The following is a 16554-nucleotide window of genomic DNA, read 5'->3' as shown; positions in this document are numbered from 1 at the left end:
GCAAAATGATTCAAGGGATTCAAACTGCAGTCATTTCGAAAAAAAAGAATCAAAGTCAAAATAAAGGTCATTTTTGCATGATTGACTCACATTTATGCACATGACCCCCATTTAATTGAGAGTTGAATTGAGATGGGTTTATAAATAATAAAATAAAATATTATAAAATTATTTTTTTAATATTATTAGCGTTTTAAAATTTAAATAAGTTAAATTGTTTATTATATTTTGTGTAAAAATTTAAAAAAATTGTAATAATAAGATGAAATGAAATGAGATGTTTTCCGAATGTAAACGGGGCCTAATCTTATATACAACATTATTATTTTATTTTCAAATAGTTTAATGTGCTTGTTAGAGCATTCGTATTGGTGTAGGCAAATGTAAATATAAATAAAAAATTAACTAACAATCTCACTAAATTATCTACATTGAAAGAGGCAAATGCATTTTTTTTTTCTTACAAGCTATATATAGTAAATCTACATATTTTGAGGGTTACTATTCCTCATCTATTGAGTATTTTACAAATTATTTCTCTCTCCTTCAAAATATTATTAGGTAGACAAAAAAAGATAGTTTGCAAATAATAATTTAATTATGAATTAACATATGGCCAATATAATTACAAAATACGAAAAAAAATTAAGAATATTATTTTGATTAACAGATGGATAATCTAATGTGAGAATCTCTCTTGAATGAAATAGGTAAAAGACAAAATATGTGATTTTAATCAAATTTTGCCTTCACCTTTGCCTACACCAATGCTAAAACTCTTAGTAATGGCTACCACATAATCAATTCTCTCATTACTTATATCTGTTCATATATTTTTGTTACTCACTCAATAGGAGCAACTAAACATGTAGTTTGAGCTTAAGTTGGGTTAATAGATTATAGAAGAATACCAGCTGGCAAACAGTATGTTATATTGGAGAACAGAACTCGAGAGAAAGTACTTAAAGTTGGTACCTACCAACTCAAGATGCGTCTAGGGCGCTTGTTACTTCTGTATGATGTGCTTTATGCACATGGTGTTCAATGTAATCTATTTTTTGTTATTTTTATGTTGGAACTTGGTTTTACTTTTCACTTTGATAGATCTCACCTGGATATTTTTTTATATAGGAATTTGTATGGACATGGTTTTCTTTCGAATGGTTTCTTTATGTTGAATTTAGATCATTCCTCGCTTTCTTTTATGACTTTAAATGATGATGATGTTTTTAATACATTGAGATATCATGCTAGAATAGGCTACCTGGGAAAAGATAGAATGACTAAACTAGCTAGAAAAGACTTATCGGGGGTCTCTCGCTAATATAAGCCTACTTGTGTGTAGGGGTGGATAGCGGGGGCCCGCCCCCTTCGCTAATATAAGCCTAAAAGAAGCTATGTTGAAGATGAGATTTGATATAAGGTGGATTGAGCTTATTTTGAGGTGTATTTCCTCTTCCACTTTTTCTGTGATGATTAATGGTATCCCTCAAGAATGTTTTAAACCCACTAGGGGACTAAGACAAGGTTGCCCTTTGTCTCCTTTCTTGTTTATCATTTGTGCTGAGGTGTTAACTGATAAGTTAAGTGAAGCAGAACAGAAAAGGGCATATTACTGGGGTACCTATTGCCAGAGAACAGATCAAGATGACTCACTTGTTTTTTGCTAATGATAGTATGCTATTATGTCGAGCTAGTATACAAGAGTGTGTTAATTTGAATAAGATTTTATACAACTATGAGCAGGCCTCAGGACAAAGGCTCAATAGAAACAAGACTTCTTTATATTTCAGCAACAACACTAAGCAAGAAACAAAGAATCATATGTTACAAGTTGCTGGTTCACGAGCCTCATTAAACATGGAGAAATATTTGGGGTTGCCATCAGTCATTGGAAGATCAAAATCAGTTGCTTTTCAAGGAATAATTGAAAAAGTGAGTAAAAAAATAGAGAATTGGAAGGTTAAGTTCCTCTCACTAGCTAGGAAAGATATTCTAATCAAGGTTGTTGTCCAAGCTATACCTACATACAGTATGAATGTGTTTCTTCTTCCAAAAACTTTGTGTACCAAGTTGAATTCATTGATTTCTAACTTCTGGTGGGGCACTCAGGACAAAGGAGCAAAAATTCATTGGAAAGGATGAAACTGTTTGAGTAAAAATAAAGCAAGTGGGGGACTTGGTTTTAAAGACTTGATGGCTTTCAATTTAACTCTACTAGCCAAATAAGTCTGGAGAATTCTTAATAATCCAACAACTTTAGTAGCTAGAATTCTCAAAGCTATATATTTCCCACACAAATCTATTCTGGAGGCAAAAGTTGGGTTTATACCTTCTTATACATGGAGAAGCCTCAGTTCAGCAATTAATCTTGTTAAAGATGGCATGATTTGGAGAATTGCGAATGGAAAAGATGTAATGATATGGCAAGACCAATGGATTCCTACTACTGAATCTGGTACTATAAGGTCTCCAGTGAACTCTTTGTCAACAAATGCAAAAGTGTCTGAGCTCATTGATCCAGTTACAAAGTGGTGGAATATACAAATGCTCAAGAATATTTTCTGGGAAGAGGATGTTCAACAGATTGTAAGAATACCTGTAGCACAAACTATCATTTTCAGAGATAAGAGAGTGTGGAAGCATACAAGAAATGGTTGTCTTAGAGTTAGAAGTGCTTATCATCTTTATAAGCTGAGACAAGATCAGAAAAATGGGACACTTCAACACAAGGAGTGCACAAAGAATTATGGAAGCAAATCTGGCAAATGAATACAAAAAATGCTGTTAAAGTGTTTATGTGGCTGCTTGTAATGATGCTCTACCCACAAAGCAAAATCTGTGCAAGAAGAAAGTGATAAATGAACCTTTTTGTCCAATCTGTCAGCAGGTAGAAGAAACTCCAGCTCATGTTTTGTGGGATTGCCCTTCTGCACAGTATGTGTGGATGTTAGGTAGCAAGAAATTTTAGAAAGCTACATTCATTCATCAAGAGTTTGGAGAGATTTTTATGCACATGCTTCAGAGACTAGGTAATTCAAAAATCTCTTTGTTTGCAGAAATAACCAGAATGTTGTGGATGAGAAGAAACAAGTTGATTTTTGAAGATAGTTTTACAAACCCTTCCATTATGATTATGAGAGCAACACAGGAATACAATGATTTTCAGCAGCTGTGTGCTCAACAACTCAACTCCAGAAACCATGGTAGAATGTACCAAACAGATCTTGTATATTGGCAACCTCCAGAGACAGATTGGAAAAAAATAAATTGGGATGTTGCTGTCAGAGAGAGAGGAACCAGACTTGGAGTTGGGATTGTAGTGAGAGACTTGGAGGGAGATATACTGGCTTCATGCATGCAACCACTACATTTTTGCCCACAAGCTGAACTAGCAGAAGCTAGAGGGTTAATGTCAGTAGCCAAGTTGTGTAATGAGCTGAGTCTGCAAAGAGTAATTTTTGAAGGGGATTCATTGCAGGTTGTCAATGCAGTGAAACAAAATGTTCAGAATTATGGTTTGCTACAATGTCTCGTGAATGATGTGCATTTGATCTTGGCTGGTATTACTTGGAAGATATCACATGTCAAAAGGGATGCAAATCAGGTGGCTCATTTGCTGGCACAGAAAGCGCTTTTTCAGAGTTGTGAGCTTATTGATGTTGATTGTCTCAACCCTGATATTACTGATTTGGTTATGGCTGAGAAGCATAGAGCAGGTTTTGGTACAAGTGGGATAGAAGTAGCACAGTCGGATGTCAATGTTATAAACTCTTGTTATGCAGAGTCCGTTTCTAATCTTGTACGTTTAGATCATCATGTTGTAAATGCTGGTAGTGGAGTGTATGCTCCTGACCTTTTTAATGTAATGGCTGAGGGCCATAGTGTTGTTGAATGAAATTTCGATGGTTTTTTTTCAAAAAAAAAAAAAAAAAAAAAAAAGAAAGTCAATGAAGTCATTGTGGAAACTGACTCCTCCAATCCAAATTTATAAATATGGAAATTAAGTCACTGGTCGCTCTCTGCAATATATGCATAAGTAATAGGTCTAATTAGTCCAAGTCAATGTGGAAAATACGCATCCTAACTTTAAACTTCAGCTAGCAAATTATGAACATGACTTTCAACTTTGGTAACCCATTTTTCTAAAGTTTTTCGTGCAATGGTATACTTCAAACCTCTAGAAATTCTTAAGATTAATAAAAGTGTGCAAATTAAGTGGAGTTAGAGTGATGATTGTGAAGAGTTAGTGCTCAAGCAGTCGAAGGTTTGTTAAAAAAAGAAGATAAATATGATATATATGTAGATCTTTATAAATTATAATATTTATTTTTAGATGTGTAGATCATATCTTGAACATCATTAAATATTTACTAGCTAAGTTTTATATGACTTATATCTTATAACTATCTTTCTCTCTCCGTCTAGACTCTAGATTTTAATATAATTTATGAAGCATCATTTGTATTCTATTGAACTAATTCATCATTTTGTTTCATTTTCATAAAAAAGATTTTTCATTGTATTGACTTAACTATCACAATAAATCTTAGTTTCTTGACATTAAGACTTATGATTACCAATTGACTAGAGAGGGGAAAAAAAAAAAAAGATGAAGACATTTTATTTTATAGTGATTATTAATTTTTCACAACTTGTCTCTTTGACTTTTCTCAGTTATCTCAATTATTATATTACTATTACATCTTTTTAAATAAACAAAAAAAATTATTTATCTTATTGTAGCTATTAACTCGTTATTAATTACCTTTCGACATCTTGACCATGACTTCATGTATGTGTCAGTTTGGGTAGAATTTGAGGCCTCGCAAATCAAGCAAAAGTCAATAAATATTTCTTAAATTCAAATTATTGCCTAAGGTTAATTGGGCTTATGAATTAACTAAAGCATGCTTTGTCTTACTTGTCATTATGAAACAAAATATATAAATGTTTTCAAATATATTTTGGGTTATTAAAATATAACATATATGAGTAATTCTAAATATAACTGTAAAGTACATAAACGCTGTATAATCGCTTTAAAAAAGAATGAGGTCTACTGTCTACTATTAAAAAATTAATTCTTTTTATGTAGATCTCATATTTTATTTACGTTTTTCAAAGCGATTACGCGGCGGTTATATAATTCACAATTATAAATATATTTTCTCAATATATAATACATGACCCACTTTGGGTACTTCTCCTCTCTCATCATGAAATCTTCACCACAATTCAATTATACATGACCCATTATGCCACCTTGAACATGACCCTCACAATTCAATTATCAATTCAATTTGAGGGAATTAATGTCCATCATTCTCAGATCAAGTTTTGACATTTCAATATCGGGCATCAAGGGTCCCTAACAGTTAGTGGCGGATCTACATATAGCTTGGAGGGGGCCATGGCCCCCACAATTTTTTTTAAAAAATTCAATATAGCCGCTAAATTTTATTCATAATTTCATATATATATATAGAAATTCCCCACCCCCCTCCTCCCAATTTTTTTTTTTTTTTTAATTTTCTTATTCCTAGCTATATGCTTTCTAAAATTTTGTAAAATTTCAATATAAATAAAAATGTCTCTCTTCTAACCCCTAAATTTTATATAATTTCTATATATTATCTATTTTCAAAGATGTGGCCCCACTAAAATTAAATTAAAACTAAGATTAGGAGAAATAATAATTCATTAAGATTGACCCCAAAATTTTTTATTATACAATATTAAGTTTCTTAATATATAATCTAAAGTGAAAATATAAGAAAAATCATTTAAGATTGATGTTTTATATGAAAAATAGTGGAGATGATTTATCCTCTAAACTTCATTGAGTAAGGAAAAGTTTATTTAAGGTCTCAATTGTACAATTCTATACTTAATGTGACACCAAAATAAATATATTTTACATGAAATTTGATAAACTAGTTTAGATATTAGAATGAAAGATGACATTCTAAATGATAACTTGGTAGTTTTTATGAAGAAAATAATTTCTAAATATTTCATATTTACAAAAATAATAATGGATGAATTTTATTCTATAAAATATTGTCAGAAAAAATTTGAAACAGACACTATGTTGCGTTTTTAAAATTTTATTTCTAGGTTATTTGGCAAATTATCAAGATTTAAGTATACAATTATGCTTTATGATTTTACAATATTTTTCATTTTACATAAACATCTTGTGCAGTAAAAAAGTTGACCCCCTAAAACAAATTTCTAGTTCCACTACTGCTAACAGTAGAATCATAGGGTTAGTTAATTCGAAATGCTAGTGCATGGATTATATATAGAAAGTAATGGCAGCACATAGAACAGCCACAACCAGTAGTGTGGAAACTAATTAAGGCCAATCCATGTGAATGTGGAAATTAAAGGCACTACTCTATCGTACATAGGATTTCCAATCAGTCAATGTCTATGTGGAAATAATTTAGCTCCTCACGGAACATTCAATGTCTGTGTTCCATTTTCATTATATATATATATATATATATATATATATATATATATATATATATCTTTGAGTTGTGGAAAGCCACGATACTCACAATAACACATCCCAAAAAAGAAAGATTTTAGATAGAAATGAATATGGGTATCTTATAATATTATTTTTCAATGAAGTATTTGCTTTGGGTTTTAGGTGTTGTTTGGATAGTGATTTGAGATGTGATGAGTTGAAATGAAAATTAAAAGTTAAATAAAATATTGTTAGAATATTAGTCTTCTGTCACATTTTCCTTGGGCCATTTCTGTGCTGACACTTCGTCCCCATTTCATTTATTGGAGAGGCATACATAAAAATAAAATGAGTCGAATACTTCGTAAACATTACTTCATACTGTAAAAATATACTAACATAGGCTTTCATTTATGCATTTATCATTCATCTATATATTTTACATAAGACATTTTCTTTCTTTGAAAATATTACAAGGATGGTTTTTTTTTTTTCTAAAAAAATATTTTCATCCCTCATAAAATATTTCTCACAACTTGTACATTTATTCATAAAAAAACTAAACTATTTCATAACATCCAATTAACTGTTATCACTTTCTATTGGCTGGTACACACTATTACGCTCCTTGTGTTAGGGTTTGTGGTCTTTTGGACTTAGATTCTGCCTGTGACCATTGTTTGGGAATCCATTTCAGTCAGGAGACAGCACTCACTAGTACTACTTACTCGGCATTGTAATCTACACAATCCATTGGTACCATCATTCTTTCAGTCATGTATGTCCGTCACTTGGTTTCATACATTAAAACATTCATTCTATTACCTCTAAAAGACTTGTTCAATCTACTCAAGTTTCTTAATTGTTCCTTCCTCTTTCTTCTTTCTCCTACTGAGCACCGCACCAAATCATCCCTTTATTACCTGTAGTGATCGAGCCATTTTTCTCCTTATCCACTCTCTCGTCACTTTCATCTTGTCAAGTTCATCGATGAATAGCTTAATTGCACATTGATCCAAAAAGACTCGCATGTTTGAAAATTTCAAATCATAGCTTGAATTGTTAAGTTGCTGAATTATGGAAAACTAGATCACTCTTCTTATTTGGCATGAACACCTATATGCTCCTTTTTGTTTGAAATTGTTGCTGCTGGAGTAAATCCTTGGGAGAACAAGTGCAATATTGAAGGGCTAGAATTGCTCAGATGTGGGCGGATAACAGTCCGCATCAGCATTCGCATTAACAGTACTACCACCAACAAATGTGCTGGCATCCAATAAATTCCACACGTATAGAAGGTATTCCAGCCAGTCAATAGTGCTCCAAATTTTAAATTCCAGCCAGTATGAAAGTGAAGGCACCTCAAGTCAATGGGTCTAATAAATGTGAAAATTAAGTCACTGGTCGGCGGTCTCTGTGCGTAAGTAATGGGTCTAATAAATGGGTCTCTGAGCGTAAGTAATGGGTCTAGCTAATTAGTCCAAGTCAATGTGGAAAATACATGACATCCTAACTTAAGCTAGCCAATGAACACTCAACTCCGGTAACCCATTAGGTGCATAGAGCAGATCATGCAGAAGTAATAAGTACCCTAGACGCATCTTGAGTTGGTAGGTGACAACTTTAAGCACTTTTTCTAGAGTTTTGTTATTCAATATGACGTATCGTTTGCCAGTTGGTACTCTTCTACAATCTATTAACCCAACTCAATCTCAAGCTACATGTTTGGTTGCTCGTGTCTACAGTCCATTCAAGAATTGAGTGAGTAACAAAAATATATGAACAAATATCCTAATAATATTTTGAAGGAGAGAAAAATAACTCATAAAATACTCAATATACGAGGAATAGTAACCCCCCAAATATATAGATTTACTATAGCTTGTAAGGAAAAAAAATACATTTGTCTCTTCTAATGTAGACAATTTAGTGGGATTGTCAGTTAATTCTTGGTTTGTATTTACATTTGCCTACACTAATGCTACTGCTCTTATAACAAGCATATTAAACTATTTGTATATAATATAATAATATTATATATAAGATTAAGAGAGATGCTACTCTTACATACGAGGGCTCCCGAAAGTTCTTTTTCCTTTTTACATAATGATTAAAAAAGTATTTTTAACGATATTGTGAGTATTTTTTTTCTTTTTTAAAAAATACTTAAACATGGTAAAAAATTCATGAAAAAAGCAAAAAAAAAAAAAAAAAGCACTGTCGGTAGTAAAGTTTTGAATACCATTTTGTACCGGTCAGAATGATCAGAATTTTCCTTGCTGGAACAGTAACTAGCATGATGAAGGTAGGTATTTAGTACCAGGTCAAATTCTGGCTATTTCAGTGTGTTTTGGTCAATTCCGACCGATTTTCAGTGTATCAGCCGAAATTAAGATTTCAGTCTGATATGTTGAAAGGAAACATTTACCATGGAATTTTTGTAATTACAGTGAAGCTTATGGCATTTTCGTCGATTTGCTACATCACTCTCATGGATAATTGAAAATGAAGACCCATTTCTTATTTTTGTGTCACTTCAAGTTTCTCTTAATTTCGCCCAACCCATTTCGTATTTTCTACAAAACCAAACCCATAGCGCCGTGGCTAACAGTGCGACATGCCGACACCACCTCCGGTCCTCCACACTATTGCAGACAAGCTTGTAGTCAGTTTGAACCTTGTGCTTCTCCATGTGACGGCAGACTCGTAAGCTGTAACTCTTGCTCTGTTTCTCGAAGCACATCGTCGATCTTCATCATTGCAAGTCGACGCATTAAAATAAAAGCTGGGTAAAGTTTAGATCAAGGTCCTCTCCATTAGTACAAAAACCACGGATCCTTTTCTATTAGTGTAGACTAATGTACATGAGTGACCACTAATTTAGATCAATGTCCACATAATCATGTTTATTTGAAAAGATTATATGCCAAGCTTATATATAAATTGAAAAACCCATGTATGCATCTTTTGTTAAGTTTAAGTTTAATTATCAATTGTTCATGTATTTGCTGCCATATTCGATGCAATTGTTCATGTATTTTTCATAATATATCAAACACTTGCATACGACATAAAAACCTAGAAATATATAGGTTAGCTACTTATATTTGGTTGAATAATGCTACAACGTAAGCTTTGGAAAGTGCTGCTCGAGTTCTTGATCAAAGATATACAAATATTTGATTTAATGCTACAACATAAGCTTGGAAAAGTAATGCTCGAATTCAAGCTTAAAAAATATGTGATTTTAGGTTGGCAAATAGGATAAGTGTAAATTATCATGTTATGCCAATATGGGCTACATGAAAGCTTAGGGAATAGCTTTAGATTGATAATTATTGAGTTTATGATTTATATTGTTGTTATTTTGGAATCTAGTTTTTCTTACATATAATTAATTTATCTATATATAGACTATTTCGAAACAATATACCAAAATGATATTGATATTGAAATATTTCAGTACCTCGACCAAAACAGTCACTAGAACAGTATTCGAATCTTTGATCGGGAACTCCATGTGGGAACCTAAGCTGTAGAGCCATTGTGCAAAAATGATCTTTATTTTGAGGTGATTATTTTTTTCGAAGTGATAATCCCGTGAATCATTTTGCCAATCTTGTTTGTTTTCACAAATCCTCTCAACTCATCTCATCTCATCTCATTTAATCATTATAATTTTTTCAAATGTCCATACAAAATAAAATAAACAATTCAATTTTTTAAAATTTCAAAATAAAAATAATATTAAAAAATATATTTTAACAATATTCTATTTTATTTTTAACTTTAATCTCAACTCATTTCATTTCATCTCATCTGCGAAAACAAACGAAGGCTAAGCCTAGAACATTGCCCTAAGAATGATAATGAAAAGAAATAGATGACTAGAATTCATTATACAAGTGCAATTAGAAGTCTGATGTATGCTATGTTGCATGGCCTAACATTTGTTTTGTAGTTGAATTGGTTAGTCTTTATCAAAGTAACCTAGGACCTATTAAGGGCAAGTAGCTAAATGAGTTTTTTTGATACCATTGTGGGACAACAAACCTCAAGGTAGAGACATGAGATTAAAAGGTTATAGTGATGCTAATTGGACTAGTGATAAATATGAGCATAATCTACGATGAGTTTTGCATTTATACTTAGTGGGGGAGATATCTTTTAGTGTAGCAAGAAACAATCATGCATTACTTTGTCCATGATAGAGTAAAAGTACATTGTTTGTTCAGTAGTTGTATAAGAGTCTGTTTGGTTAGGAATTTTTTTTAGTGTTTAGAAGTTACGACTCTTGCAAATGAAGCTGTTAAGATATACAATTATAATATGATAGTTTGTCATATGCCGATGGTCCCAAATACCATGCCAGAACTAAACATATTGATATTTAATAGTAATACATTTAGAATGTTGTTGCATAAGATGAGATAAATCCTATAATATATCTCTACTAGTAAGATGGTAGATGATCCTCTTATTAAATGTTTTCCAAATTTATGTTAGGAATTTGATTCTTCATCATAATCGATATATGTTGTATTATGGATACCTTAAACTTTAGTTTACATTTGATATTATTAGTATATATTGTATTGGCGAGATTGTTGTGTTAATCTCATATTATAAGGTAATTGATACTAAGTGAAAATCACATATTATAAAGATGTCACCGGACAAAGATCAATCCACTCATATGGACGATCAGCTTGGCAATTGAATAATAAGCATGATGAGAAAAATTGATTACTTTGGTACTTGGAAAGCGAGTAAGTAAACATCTTGATGCTTTGAGAGCATTCAAGATAAATTTAAAGAATTTCGCCTTAGCTTGACTAAGATGAGACTTACAAGAGTCGTACATGAAATATTTGCAAAACTTTATGAAGCCTGATTAAAGTGAGATGTGAGATCTTAGGCAGACATTGGATGAATAATTGTGCTAAAAAACTCAAGTTAGGGTGCCTTTATGGCAATTAGACTAAAGATACCTACGACGTTTGAATGTTACAAACATAATTGAGTGGAAGTTCTGCCATAACATACATTTCATAATGTATATGCCATAGACGACCATATGAGGGAGTGATTGGATGAGCCCTGCTCCATCATTATGTGAGCTCTAATGCATCAATAAACGATCTATTCCTATGTCCTTGAACTTAAAACTATGTCATGAGATGAAAACTTGATGTTGTTACTTCAGCAGATTTTCTTAAGGCCATGAATGATAGAGTCTCGTTACGTATATGCTCATGACTCGATATAATCATGAACATATTATATAACGTGAGGCCAAGAGTTTCTTTGAGTTATAAACTTGTGAGGGATTAAGGACCATTGAACTAGTGAGATTAAATAGTCTGGAGCATAAATTAGATGTTATGAGCGATGTACTATGTTAGTAAGATGGTTACTTAATATAACACTTCTACCATTTAAATTTTATAATAATCTTTTGGAAAAAAATGTTTGACTTGATTTTCTATACGAGAGATAATTGATAAAGAGATCTGAAGAAGATTGTTAATGCAACACTGCCCTTATAATAAGATTTTAAGAATTAGTTTAAGAAAATGATACGGAAAAAATGGATTTTTTAAAACTTTTTCTTTTCTTCCCCAATTTTCCTTGGGATATAAAAGATTCTATAGTTAAAAATTTAACATGCTTTATAAATGTAAAATAAAGTATGCAGCATAATTCATTAAATTAAAATATAAAGTCATTTTACGAAATATGATTTCATATGCTACATAAAATGTGCTTATCCTTCTGACACATTTCCCTTGGACTATGTATGTGTTGACACTTCGTCCCTATTTCACTCATTAGAGGAGGCATACATAAAAATAAAATGAGTCGAATACTCAGTAAACATTACTTCATATTGTAAAAATATACTAACATAAATTTTCATTTATGCATATATAATTCGTCTACATACTTTATATGAAAAATTTTCTTTCTTTGAAAATATTACAAGAGTTTTTCTTTAAAAATATTTTCATTCCTCATAAAATATTTCTCATACCTTGTATTACCATTCATAAAGAAACTAAACCATTTCATAATATCAAATTAACTATTATCACTTTCTATTGGTCGGTACACACTGTTATGTCCTGTGTGTTAGGGTTAGTGGTCTTTCAATTCCCTCATCTTCCTTAATTGTTCATTCCTCTTCCTTCTTTCTCCTCCTAAGCACCGCACGAAATCATCCCTTTATTACTTGTAGTCATTGAGCCATTTTTCTCTCTTATCCACTCTTTCATCACTTAGATCTGGTCAAGTTCATCGATGAATAGCTTAACTACACATTGATCCAAAAAGATTTGCTTGTTTGAAAATTTCAAATCATATCTTGAATTTTTAAGTTGTTTAATTAATGGAAACTAGATCACTCTTTTTATTTGGCACGAACACCTATATGTTCCTCTTTGTTTGAAATTGTTGCTGTTGGAAACCCATGGGAGAATAAGTAAAATATTAAAGGGCCAAAATTGGTCATTTGCATGAACAGTATCAGCAACAAATGTGCTGCCATCCAACAAATTCCACACACAGAAGGTATTCCCAAAAACTCCTATGATGGTGGACTTGGCGTCATAATGTTTCTTAATTCGATAGGTCTAAAGTGTAAATATAATAATAAAGTAAAAAAAAAAAAAAAAAAACAAATTGGTATAGAGTAATTGTACTATGCTCCTAAGTTATACAACTCACTTTATCCCATTAACGCGAGATCATATTGTGATACTACATGGTTTATTAAAAAAATTAAAAATACGAACATAAAAGGGTAGAAAGAATTTAGAATTTTACCCTTCTTCTTTTTGTATTTTCGGGTGCTATATATTGTTTTGAGTATATATTTTGAACTTTTTTCAATTGGACAAAATGAGCAGTATAAATGTACAGAATAGACGTAGGGCATGTATATTTATATATTTTTTCAGGTAAAGCACCTACGTACAACTCCACTCTTTTGAGGTCAAGTTTGCCTCAGTCCAAGTCAATAGTGCTCCAAATTTTAAATTCCAACCGGTACTGAAAGTGAAGGCACCTCAAGTCAATGAAGTCGTTGTGGAAACTGACACCCCCAATCCAAATTTATAAATGTGGAAATTAAGTCATTGCTCGGTCCTGCAATGCGTAAGTAATGGGTCTAACTAGCCAAGACTCCAAGTCAATATGGAAAATACACATCCTAACTTTAAACTTCAGCCAATGAACATGCAGTACTCTCAACTCCGGTAACCCATTTTTCCAATCAGTCAATGTCAATGTCAAAGTCTTCTCTATACGCGTTCTCCTATTAATGTGCCATTAATGTTTTGTGCCAATTCAGAACAAACTCAAGGCTAATTGGTTGTGTTTGGATATTGAAGTGAGTTGAGTTGAGTTGAGATGATAAAATATTATTAGAATATTATTTTTTAATATTATTATTATTTTGAGATTTGAAAAAGTTGAATTGTTTATTATATTTTATATTTAAATTTAAAAAAATTGTAATGATGAGTTGAGATAAATTGAGGAATCAAGTAAGAACGAACTCAAGGCTAATATCAGCCTCTCACTACAAAAAAAAATTAATGTGCAGTACATAATCTCTTATATTGAGTATATGTGATCAGTTTGTTTGTCATTCTTACAAAAAAGAAATCTAGCAAAGTAAAGGTACAGTACTATTTTTCAATTGTAAAATCACCATGTGAAACATTTAACTAAGGGCTCGTTTGTTTTCAGAGATGAGATGAGATTAAAGTTAAAAAGTTGAATAAAATATTGTTAGAATATATTTTTTAATATTATTCTTGTTTTGGGATTTAAAAAGGTTGAATTGTTTATTTTATTTTGTGTGGAGATTTGAGAAAGTTGTAATGATGAAGTGAGATGAGATGAGATGTTTCCTGAAAACAAACGAGGCCTAAATGAGTAATGAAGTGTACGGTCAGAATTTAAACTCAGAACCTTAACTCTGATATTATATAAAATTATTATTTATTTTAAAAACTTCAAGACATCTACTATAATACCATATGAAATCACCACTTATCTCAGAAGGTTTAGCTCATGAAATATGTAGATTTTATTATTTATAGTTATGTGTTAACATCAATGTGGAAAATGACAACCCATAATCTATCTAAACGTGGAAGTTAAGGCAGTACTAGTGATCTCCACTACTGCATGCATGCGTAAGATATGGGTCTAATTATTAATTAGTCTAAGTCAATATAGCTCCTAACTTTCAATTTCAGCCACTCTAACACTCTCAAGTCCCGTGTTCCATTTTGCTTATATATATTCGAGTTGTGGAAAGCCACGATACTCACAATAGAACAGCCAAAACAAGCAGATTTTATATAGAAATGAATATGGGTGTCTTACAATATTATTTCTCAATGAAGGCTTTGCTTTGGGTTTTAGTGGTTTTTGTTCAAACTCGTGAGTACATGGGTTGCTTGGAGGAAGAGAGAGCTGGTCTGCTTCACTTGAAGTCATTTCTTATCATATCCATTCCGTCTTTCAGAGCTTATAATTCAGACTATGATCGTCTTCCTTCATGGGTCGACCATGAGAAGAGTGATTGTTGTAATTGGGAGCGAGTCACGTGCAACTCCACCACAGGTCATCTAATAGAACTGTCCCTCGAGAATTTAATGCAGGATCCTCGTTATAACTATTATGATTATGATTATTATTATTATTACGAAATGGAGAGATTTCGTGAGGAACATCGATGGTTGTTAAATGTGTCTCTATTAGAGCCTTTCAAGGAGTTAAGAAGTCTTGATCTATCCTGTAATGCAATCGATGGTTGCATACCAGATGAAGGTACGTATGTTGTGAGGAATGAGGAGTTTTAATATATAATATTCTGAAATTCACATATTGTGTCTATTACTTTTAATTTTAATCTTATTTGTAATAATGCCTTTGTATATCATTCCTAAAAAGTTTGAATTATTTCAACTAAAAATTCTAAAATTACCTAATTAAGTGATATATTTTTCGAAACAGTACTAGTTTTATATATAAAAGGACTTTAATTATAAATACTTCTGTAATTTTACAAGCTGTAATTTTGTAAGTATAAGTAGCCAGCTAACGTTAAAGCACGTGTTTCACTTTCAATAGGCGGCCAGGAGATATAAATTTGTATTGAGGGTGTATGCAAATTATACGGCTCCACTCAAAGATTCTAAATCCACTCGGATATATATAGATTAATATTCACTCAATCTGTAAACTCTATCTATTTCTTAAGATATATTTTGCAGGATTTGAAAAGCTTTCAACCCTAAGGAATCTGGAAATTTTAAACCTTGGTCGCAACTTCTTTGATGACAATAGCATTCTACAATCTCTGGGTGCTATCACTTCGCTCAAGACTTTAAATCTTACTGAGAATAAGTTGGAGGGATACTTTCCAGCACAAGGTACGTAATTAAAGTGATCTCTTCTATCTAATTATATATTTTAAATCAGAGCATTCACTTACATATCTAATAATCTTATACTTTATTGTCAACTTGGATTATTAATGTAGAATTAGTTACGTTGAGAGATTTGAACACGCTGGATATAAGCTGGAATAGGTACAATGGTACCCTCCCAAATCAAGGCAAGTGCAAGCTTTAATTGATAAATTTATTTTGTTTTAAAAAAGGACAATGAAAAAGTTTGTTTTGTTGCGTCTTCCAATAAATTTTCTTAATTTGCAGGTTTCGAAAGGCTAGCGGTACTGAGAAACTTGGAGACATTGATCCTCGATTGGAATTGGTTTGGCTACATGAGCACCATACCATCTCTAAGTAACCTTACATCCCTTATGACATTAAGTCTTTCATGGAATAATATCAGATTTGATGAAGGAGTAAATGTTGAAGGTAATTATATTCTACTATTATATTATTAATTCTTGGTCCTAATTGCTTTTAGTCATTTTAATTTATACCTTTTCTGAATGGATCACTTTCATCCCCAAACTCAAAGGTACTGATGAGTCTCGAATATCGGTGGTTATGGGTATTATACTCTAATTAATAGTACTTACGAGTTCA

At 31.8% G+C, this 16554-nt stretch overlaps 1 protein-coding gene across 10 annotated transcripts in view; it reads left to right on the top strand.

The window, feature by feature from the left end:
* The first annotated feature begins 14732 nt into the window (after window positions 1–14732).
* LOC121235190 (receptor-like protein 14) overlaps window positions 14733–16554 on the top strand; it is a 103743-nt gene continuing 101921 nt past the window's right edge. For 2 of the 10 annotated variants that reach the window (XM_041131509.1, XM_041131475.1), the window contains exons 1-4: window positions 14733–15325; window positions 15772–15930; window positions 16041–16115; window positions 16216–16380. In XM_041131509.1, coding sequence (XP_040987443.1) covers window positions 14860–15325; window positions 15772–15930; window positions 16041–16115; window positions 16216–16380 — 865 coding nt within the window. In that variant the 5' untranslated portion in view covers window positions 14733–14859. Of the gene's footprint in view, window positions 15326–15771; window positions 15931–16040; window positions 16120–16215; window positions 16381–16554 lie in introns of those variants that run through there. The other 8 variants (XM_041131539.1, XM_041131524.1, XM_041131516.1 and 5 more) reach the window with 6 other exon arrangements.

The sequence above is a fragment of the Juglans microcarpa x Juglans regia genome, chromosome 1D (genome assembly GCF_004785595.1).
Source record: "Juglans microcarpa x Juglans regia isolate MS1-56 chromosome 1D, Jm3101_v1.0, whole genome shotgun sequence".
NCBI classification, from domain to species: Eukaryota; Viridiplantae; Streptophyta; class Magnoliopsida; order Fagales; family Juglandaceae; genus Juglans; species Juglans microcarpa x Juglans regia.
This window is presented reverse-complemented; position numbering and strand designations above follow the sequence as displayed.